Raw genomic sequence first — 9,611 nt, 5'->3', positions numbered from 1 at the left:
AAAGTATTTCATGGAATTTTTTTATCTATTCAGTTTCTGACTGGAATATTTTCATGACCAACACCAGCTCCCTCCAACTCACTAACATTTAGGGATCAGAGGAAAACTACATCACACCCACTGGCCAAGGGTGTAATTAAAGCATAAACATGTAAAGCTATGGACCTAGGAATTTATAATGGAAATATAGAATGTACAACTGAATTATGGGCCCCTAACCCCACTTCACTTGAAATCTACACTTGATCTTGACTCTCTTGTATGCAATACCAGGGGAGATTGACCAGTAGCATGAAAATATAAAATTCGACAATGTTACTAGCATTACATTTAAAGGGAACCATTGGGACCAGGGCTCAAATCCAGCCCAGACCGATGGGATAAAATTCTCCTCTGTCTGACTTAGGGGTTGTCAATGCTGGGTGGACATATTCCTGGAGGTTTCATCACATGACCAGCTGCCTCCAACCACCCCACCCAGCCCAACAACCTTCCCCCATCCCATCTCCAATATTTTTTTTAAAAACAAATGAAATTGTTCAAAGGAAAATGAAAAAAAAAAGTTTTTTTTTAATGCCCTTATGTTTTTTTTCTCCTGGGTTTGCTTGCTGCAATGTCCAGGGGATTAATTTCTAGTTCCTGGAGACTCTCAGACAATTCTGAAGGGTTGGCAACCCTAACCTGACTGCTGGCTGCAAGTGTCCTTGGTGAGATGAGTTTTGGCAGTCTCATTCTAACTCTGAATGGATGTGGGCACAATTGTCACAAATTGTTAATCTCACTCAGAAAAGACACTGGATGACTGATCCTGGAAATGGAAATGGAAAAGTAGTCACAAAGTCGGGCTGATGATGAACATAAAAAACCTGCAGTGTTAAATATGTGACAGTATGGTTCATTTTTTAAAAAGTGGAAAATTAAACAAACTAAAGCATTGTCTTGATTTTTGGCTACGACCTTTTTGAACGATAACGGCGCTTGTTTCCGCACGGATGAATCCCAGGGTCGGAATCGGCGGACACAAGGTAACCTCGCTCCCATGATACCCTGCTCTGCACAAGCCTGTTGACCTCACTCCCATGCTGCTTGGCGCGCCTGCGGTACCACCAACGATGGGTAAAGCAGCAGGTCAGAGCCTATAATGGAGGAAATTATTAACTGACTGTTAGTAACGGAATCACTAACAATAGTGAGAGTGTGAAAAGGGGGCGGGAATCATCGAATTCGGTGTAAATGAGACGATGCCTTGGGCCCAGCCGCGGTTGCCATGGAAACCAGCCCCTTGCACATGGCCCCTGGTCCCATCCGCAGGGAGACATAGCTGGTGATTAACGCAGTTCAGACAATCACCACAAAATAGCAGCAGTTTTCACTGTTGCCTCATTTTATAAAAATTCCTCCTCCATATTTAGAAACATAAGAACTATGTGGTGGGGGGGAGGGTGACAACACCTAGTGGGGGAGTTCCAATAGCCCCCCTCCCCCTGCTCTGTGCCCAACCCCAGACTGAGATCAGGAACTCACCATAACCTAATGTGATGGAGAACTAATTCATTTTGAATAACTCTTGTTGATTGTTAACCGTACTTTCAAAGGGTAAGCTTTTTAATGTGTAGGCGGAATACTTTTTATCCAACATATTGCCACAATAGATACTGAAGATAATATTATAACTTATTTGTGTCAAAAAAAAATCTTCGAATTTGATGCTTAATGGGTAACTACCTTTTAGGATCTTTTTGCTCCAGGAGGCATCCAATCCTGAAAAAAATCTATAGCAATTGAGTACATAACATCACTCCCAATTGTGTGTTTGTCAAGGTCAAGCACTCTGCATTGCCTCCCAAGCTGGCCTCAAAGTGCTAGCTTTCTTTGATGTGAATGGGGCATCCGAGGTGTAGACATCCACTCCCTGTAAATTCCCTTTTAAATTAACCTGACAAGCACTCAGACAATTCCCATTTATTAAAATCTTGCCTAAATGGTACTGATCTGATAGTTTATTGTGGATGCTGCCCAATCTGGTTTCAAAACAAATATTTCAGCACATTGAAGTAATCGGGATTATTAACTGAAACATTTCCATCATTTTCTGGAATTTACTACGTGTATATACAGGACAGTAATTCAGATTTTTTTCTTAATAAACATGCTGGAATTATGTTAGTTGTTTATCTCTCTTGTTAACATCATCAGACTCAGAGCATATCATCAGCTGTTAGCACAAAAACAAATGAAAAAATAGAATAAAACTCTTAAATAAAATTGAAACTGTATAACCAAGTATGATAAATAGACTTGACACTCCAATGCAGTACTGAGAGAGTGGAGCAGTAGACATTCTGTCCTTTGGACGCGATGTTAAATGGAGGCCCTGTCTACATGTTCAGCTGGACATTAAAGATCCCATGGCATTACTCAAAGAAGAGTAGGAAGTTCTCCCAGTGCCCTGATCAATATTCCTCTTTCAGCCAATACCACCAAAAACAGATTACTTGGTCATTCATCTGATTGCTATTGGGGATCTTGCTGCACACAAAATGACTGCTATATTTGCCTACAAAACAAGAGTCAGTGCCCTTCAAGGTAATTCATTATGTGTGAAACACCTAAGACATTTCTGAGAAACACAAAATAAATGCAAGCTTTTCTTACATTTCAATAGCGAAAAAAGGACTAATATCGAGGCTGCAATCAATCCATGCTCCCAAATCATCACTGGTGTTTATATGTATACTGTGCCCTCTGTGGTTGAATAGCCTGATGAGACTAGCTAGTTAGTTTCCTAGTCAGTTTCCCTGTGTATACACAAAAGGCAGAGGAAACCAAAGAAAGTATGAATCTGGGAATTGTTGCCATGTACGTGGGGTTATATTCTACCGTTTGTGGGAGGCAAACTTATTCTCTGTGCTTTATTTCAATGTCCAATTTTTTTTTCTGTTATCAATGTTGCTGTCAATTCACAAGGGAAAGATCCAAGAATTACGCAGCCTTGTTTATTATGTTTCCACACAAACACAGGTAGTAAATAACTCACAGCTCACTGTACAGTAATTGTACATGGGATACAGACTACATATTTCACTCTCTGTTTCCCAGTCTGGTTGCTTTTCCTATCATTCTTTGTGCTTTTTCTTTCCCTTAGCATTCTTTTACCTCTGTCCTATCCCATCAACTTTCTTTGTCTCAGTATTAGCCATCACCTTTGCTTGTCCACTCTGCACTGCTAGACCTGAACACGGCAGTTTAAAAATGATTTCCGAGGTTCTTTTAAGAAAATCCGCATGTAGGGTGCCTATTTCCTTGAAGAATCTCAAATCTTAGAGCTTGTGAAGTGTGGTTGCTGCTGGTATAACTGAAAGTCTGCGGGAAAAGACAGGTCCTGGAATTCATTCCTCCATCTACCAATTGTCTCCCCATATCTTGTGAAGGCACCAACTCTTGCTGGGTATTGTTCCGTGAGTATCAGCAGCCCACTGGTATTGTGCCCAAATTGCCACTCTTCATTTGTTACTCTAACCAGAGTGTTGACAGCTATTCATTCATGGGGGGCATCACCTTTGAGCCCCATCCTATCCTCATCAAACATCTACACATACGCACTTTCAGCATGGATCACTGGCTAGCAATCTGAAAGGGGAACCCTGTTTTGAATTGTAGAGACTGAACCCGTTCCTGCCCTCACCCAACATTTACATTTTGGCTGGGGTTCCTATTAAATACAGTCATCTAATAGTAAAGGTTCTCACAATGACTACAAACCACCTGAAATTCAGTCAAGTTGCTGCCAGATATACATTTTATTGTATTTTTATGCAATCTCATCAGTTGTACCAATAATCCTTTCTCAGATAATTGGAAAAGTGTCAAAAATGATTAAAGTCCAATTAGTCCCATGAATTAATCGATATTTGGCACATAGAACATAGTAGGAGGGGTTTATAAAAGCAGGGATTACACAGGATAAAACTGTTTGTTCTATTACCTCCGAGAGTTACCGTTAATTCCATTTGGTATAGGATGTTGGTAATTATGTTACTTGTAGTCTGAAATGATGGGTTTATTTCTCTTTGGGGACTACCCAAGTGTACTCCAAAGGTCCATCCTTCACCCTCAGCTTTTCACTATCCACATTCTACTCCTTGAAACATTATCCCAAAGTAAGGAGTCAGCTTCCATACGTATGTAGATTTAAGCCTGCTCCACCTTGACCCAAAGATAATTTCTTAATTGCCTGTTTGATATTGAGACCTGGATCATCCAAAACTTCTTCCAGCTGATTGTCAGCAAAAATCCTTTTTGACCCAATCAGCTCCTTTGAAGTTCTGGCCTGAAGTCCATCAACCTCCTTGGCCACCAAATTGACCCCTTCCGTTCCTATCTCTCCTCTTCTTCCACCAAAAATCCTTGCCTATGCCTTCATCACCTCAAGGCTTGACTTCTCCAACGTCCTTCCACCTGGACTCCCCAGGCTAAACTTCCAAAGTCTTCAACTCATCCAAAATGCCACAGCCCATGTCCTCACCCAACTGAGTCCCGCACATGCGACATCCTAGCTCCACTGGCTCCGTGTGCCCAGAGGTGCCAATTTCAAAATTCTCATTCTTGTTCTTAAATCTCCCCACCCAAACTTACGTAGAATTTACAGCACAGAAACAGGCCAACTGGTCTGTGCCTGGTGTTTATGCTCCACATGAGCTTCTTCCCACCCTACTTCATCTAACCCTATCAGCTTATACTTATATTCCTTTCCCCCTCGTGTTTATCTAGCTTCCCCTTAAATGCACCTCAACTACTCCATGTGGTTGCAAGTTCCACATTCTAAACACTCTCTGGGTAAAGTTTCTCCTGAATTCCTTATTGGAATTATTACTGACTATTTTGTATTATGACCTTTACAGATGTATGACTGTAGAATCTTTTTCCATTGCTGATTGGTCGGTGCTGGCCATGCAAACAGTATCATGTGGTCAGCACGGGCAAATCAATTCACAGAATCAATGTGGATCGGCCACCTGTTATAGATCCAGCCCGAACCTCATTTCCATTGACTTAGGTGGAAAGGAAAATCAGACAGAACATGTAACAAGTGGTCGATAATGTGTCCACCGTATCTTTTTCCTCCTTATTGTAAAGCGCTGTGAGATGTCTTGGAGGAGCACCACATAAATGCACGCTGTTGGTTAAACAGAAAAGAATAGCTTCCTATAACCAGAAGATGGCCCCCTTTTCCACAGCCAAATTACCGGTAAATGCAAAGGGGCTTAACTTCTCTTTTTTTGTGCAGATTGGAGATTTTGGTGCATTTTAGCTTGGAAAATGAAATAATAAACCTGAAGTCGACCTTTTGAAGAGAATAGGACAACATGTAGCCTGACTGATTAAATCAGCCTGGAATAGAATTTACAACAACCACATTTTTCTCATAACATTTTTGCTTGAATTAAAAGTAACCACAAAGGCAGTACATTACAGACACAGAGTTTGTAAGCAATTTAATCTGATATACAGTGACATCTTCCACCTCATATAAACAGATATAGAGCCACAGAATTTTTGCTGAACACTGCTCCACAGAGACTGACACATTTTTGCCCCCAATGCTATTAGCTTTGCAGCTGTCACTCAGACAGTCACGCAGTTACACAGCATCCGTGGTAGTTGAGTTAGTCAGGCACAGAAACATGGCGCAAGACCCATTTATCCCTTGGATTCAGTGCTGTCCGTGACCCAGAAGTCCTTACATTTTAATGAAAAACAGGATGATGTCCCTCTGCCCAGCAGTGACATCCTTCACCTTCATGTGTAAATTTTAATTTTTTTTCTGAACAAACATGAATAATCTAGTACAATTTTACCAGTTAATCAATATTCCGTTTGAGACCTGTACAAACTAAGACTTTATACATTATCGATTCAGTTATTCTAATGCAGTAATACACTGAAAGAAATGAAAGCTTTTTCTGTTTCCAAAAATGTTATTCCCTCCTGTAGGTACTAATTCTTGTTGGATATAGGCCCCTAGGCACCACTAGCTGCCTGGCACCCCATGTAACATGGCCATTTTCCACATGTGAACCTGACAGTGAGTCTCTGCAAGCTGTTGGACAGCAGAGGGCACCCAGCCAAGCCTGGTCCTAATCTCAACCAAAGTGCACACATTCTCTAGCAGGTTCCACTGGATAGTGATCCAAAGTACAAAGCTTGGCTGATATGTTTTCTTTCTTCACTAACACAAGGAGACTAAGATCATTTATAACATTACTACTGCTAGTTGGGCTGTCAGTTGACTCAATATAAGCTGAGTTATCAAACCTGGGAAAGCTCTGGTCTGTAGGTCTTCGTACCATACTGGGTAGTGTTCTCATCCACCAAGCCATTGGGACAGGTCTTTTTTAGTTGTCAGACAGAATTAAACTTGAGATCAGTTAGAAATGATTAGTGTTCAGAGATGAACCGTTGTTGGTTCAGGTCTGCACATGTGGTAAATCTATATAGTTCTGTGGTTGAAATATGTTGTGCACACTGTGCAGGCCAACATGATTTACTCAGGATTACATTTTCTCCGCGAGATGAAGTATTTAATTGTGCACTGCATTATACCCATGTTCCTTCAAGTTTCCACTTTGTAGTTTCGCACTAGGAGTTCCTGTTGAGTAACTTGTGATTGCCTTGTAGTGCCACTTGTCAAGCAGAAGCTGTTGGATTTGAAGTTGGTAGAGGTTCCTAGCTGGACTTTAAGTCGATTACAATCTCCAAAATCCATCTTTCATGCTATCTGCAGAGGTAAGTGTGATGCAGGTAATGTAACTTTACACATTAGCACCCAGTGTTACCCTGAAAGTTCATTAGTCAGGTATAGCATGGATTCACTTTTGAGTAAAGCTTCCCTTTAGTGTAGCAGATGTTTTCACCCTGTTCTACTCTATTCTGCCATGCAGGTCATGATGCATATCACAAGAAGTACATCGATGTGAAGAAGGGCGGTATTGGCGGAGTTGCAATGTTCCTGATGGGTTATGTTGTGCTGAGTTACATTTGGGGATATAGCCACATTAGTAAGTAAAACTGAACAGACTCCCCCAGACGTGTACTTTCATTTACTTGTATTTCACTGAATTTGTCCTATAATCCACAATATTATAAAAAGGACCTGTACATTATTCAGGTGTCCCTCGGTCACTTGTTGCCATTTGGTGGTTAGAGACAACTCTCCTCCACTGCCAGTCCCTGACATCATGAAATTCTGGTGCAATGACATTGCAAGTGGGGATTGCTGCACACAATCGACTGAAATGTTTAATCGTAGAAATGATTATAATTTTCATCTGAGTCTTGTTTTTGGACCTCGAGTTTTAGATTATATAATCTATCAGAAAGAAATAGTGCTAGTTTTAGACTAATTATTTTCAAAATTTTTAATCAGAGTTTAAGTTTGTCTTGGAACTTCCAGCATTTCTTTTCTCCCCATTGTTTATTTTTCAAAAATGTGACAATTGTTCTTTCACATTCACACATCTCACAAGGCCATGACTTTAGAAACAGATTTTGGAAATTGTAACAAGATGAATAAAGTCTTTGTTGAGAAATAATAAACTGAGGCTTAAATGGAAACTAAGACTTTATTTGTGTATTTCAATGTGCAAGTTCATTTCCAAAAGTTGTGGGCTACTGGCCAGTGTGGTTTTAGCTCTAGCAGTAATTTAAATTTTATTCCAAATTTTGGTTTTCTTTTTGTTTCATTAGAAATTCAGTTCTAATTTTAATTTTGAGGAAAATACAATAATTTTGATTGACTTTTTTCCCTGATCATTTTAGTCAACTAAAACAACATTCACTGCCTCTCTTGGGGAGGGAGAGGAGAATGTGACCATCGCATGGGATGGGAGAATTTAATTTTGCAATGGTAATAGGTTTAGTTGATATGCTTCCAATTTGGTACTGACAAGAAAGCCCTCAGTGGATCTTTCTTACACTGGTGTCTATTTCAGAGGCCAGATTTCAAACGTCAGACTAGTTCCTGTCTGATCCAACCTCTGAAATACAGTATAATCACGACACAATGCAGCACAGCAGGAGAGCAGTGTCACTTGAAAATTCCAAACACAATCAGCACTGCATTAGACACATTGATGTGCAGATGGTTTTGCTCCTTCTGGTATGCCAGAGATTCAAAGTGAAAAGAAGTTAGACCTACTATTGCAACAGAAAATCAAGGACAAATGTATAATGATGGATTTTATTCCTTTGTATTGCAGAGCAAGATCGCTGGAGGAAGTACCACTAAATGACTCTGTTAATATGTCACAGCTCAGAGTTACAAGAGGTGACAAAACCTCAGCTGAAACTGTTGTTATTGAACATTTACATTTGTTTTTGTTTTGTTTTACACAAATTGGTGACAAATAAAACCCATTGTGTATTGTTTGAGTGTCTTTTATTTTGTTCTATTGTCCTGTAGTGATTTTTGTGAAAATGCGAATAGTCAAAAAGCCCAGGTTTTTTTACAATTAAAGGTGATGTGTTACTGAATTTGGCTTCATTAGAGGTATAATTATTAAAGGAATATAAAACACTCCAGAGAGGACTCTCGTCACATTCCTGAATGTAAACCAAATCACTTTGTTCTTATGTAAGTCTTAGTTTACACTTTCCCTTTTCTGTAATTAGTACTTTTATTTGTTGGTTACCTTGCCTATCCTAATCTATGCTACTATTGACTTCTTTCTACAGATTTTCAAAGCAGTGCTTGAAGTAATGTTGAATGATATCAAACACTGAATATTTGCCCAAGTTCCCACTGCCCCAGACCTGCACCCAATAAAAAGCAACCGCAAAAATGGGATCCTACTTCTTTGCCAGCACTTTTATTGGCCCTCCTTCTGTCCTGTCTAGTACTGTACCAACATCACTGCCTTTGGTATTCCTTGCTTTGACCCTGGCATTTTCCAAACCAAGAAAATCTTTTAAGTTATTTAGGAGCACAGAATCATGGTCCATGTCTCCTGCCCAACCAGATCTCGTATTCAGACAGTTGCAACACTTGGTCTCTTGTTTTAGCAACTTGTTGAATTGCCTCCTGAATGGATCACTGGATGTTTGAGATGGCTGTGGCATCAGAACATGGTTTCTCCCATCTGCTAAGTGTTCAATGATTGAAGAGAAAAAAAATTCTATTGTTTGAAGCAAGCATTTAGTTGAGAACACAACTGCCCTTAGTGAGGTAAACACTCTTAAGATCAGAGTATTACATATCTCAGTTTCACAAAGAAAAATTCCTTGGTACTTAATTCTCAGGAATTTTCACTGGCAACTTCTTTGACTGAGGAAGACACGTGTAGGTGCCTGTACTGAAAGAGCAACATAGATGATCAAACCACAATACTTCGACCACCTTTACTGCAACGAACCGTCTACTTTATTGCAGCATATGACTTGCCCATTCAGGCATTGTATGGAATCAGATCCCTATACCTTATTCAGGTATTTCTGAATGCCATTAAGATAAAAAGCATTAGCAGATAATAGCACTCAAATATAATTTTAAATAGTAGAGGCAACAATTGCCATTACTAAAGTCAGACTGTACTGGGAATTAGTGTGTGTTTGCT

General features: G+C 39.9%; 1 protein-coding gene across 2 annotated transcripts; it reads left to right on the top strand.

Annotated features, from left to right (window-relative positions):
• The first annotated feature begins 1,047 nt into the window (after window positions 1-1,047).
• On the top strand, window positions 1,048-8,425 carry atp5mf (ATP synthase membrane subunit f). 2 transcript variants are annotated; one of them, XM_068003654.1, is made up of 4 exons: window positions 1,048-1,128; window positions 6,679-6,786; window positions 6,942-7,058; window positions 8,259-8,425. In XM_068003654.1, the coding sequence occupies exons 1-4, from the start codon at window positions 1,080-1,082 to the stop codon at window positions 8,285-8,287; spliced, it is 303 nt and encodes a 100-aa protein (XP_067859755.1). In that variant the 5' UTR covers window positions 1,048-1,079; the 3' UTR covers window positions 8,288-8,425. The 2 variants fall into 2 exon arrangements, with proteins under 2 accessions (XP_067859755.1, XP_067859756.1); XM_068003655.1 differs by lacking the exon at window positions 1,048-1,128 and adding an exon at window positions 2,486-2,586.
• The last annotated feature ends 1,186 nt before the right edge of the window (window positions 8,426-9,611 follow it).

This window comes from Heptranchias perlo, chromosome 22, assembly GCF_035084215.1.
Source record: "Heptranchias perlo isolate sHepPer1 chromosome 22, sHepPer1.hap1, whole genome shotgun sequence".
NCBI lineage: Eukaryota > Metazoa > Chordata > Chondrichthyes > Hexanchiformes > Hexanchidae > Heptranchias > Heptranchias perlo.
The sequence above is the reverse complement of the archived record's forward strand: the minus strand, read 5'-3'. Positions and strand labels throughout refer to the sequence as shown.

Coding starts and splice junctions, on each gene's coding strand:
- atp5mf (XM_068003654.1), top strand. CDS start 1,080: ATGCTGCTTGGCGCGCCTGCGGTACCACCAACGATGGGTAAAGCAGCA. Junction 1,129..6,678: donor AACGATGGGTAAAGCAGCAG/GTCAGAGCCTAT, acceptor ATTGCCTTGTAG/TGCCACTTGTCAAGCAGAAG. Junction 6,787..6,941: donor CTTTCATGCTATCTGCAGAG/GTAAGTGTGATG, acceptor TCTGCCATGCAG/GTCATGATGCATATCACAAG.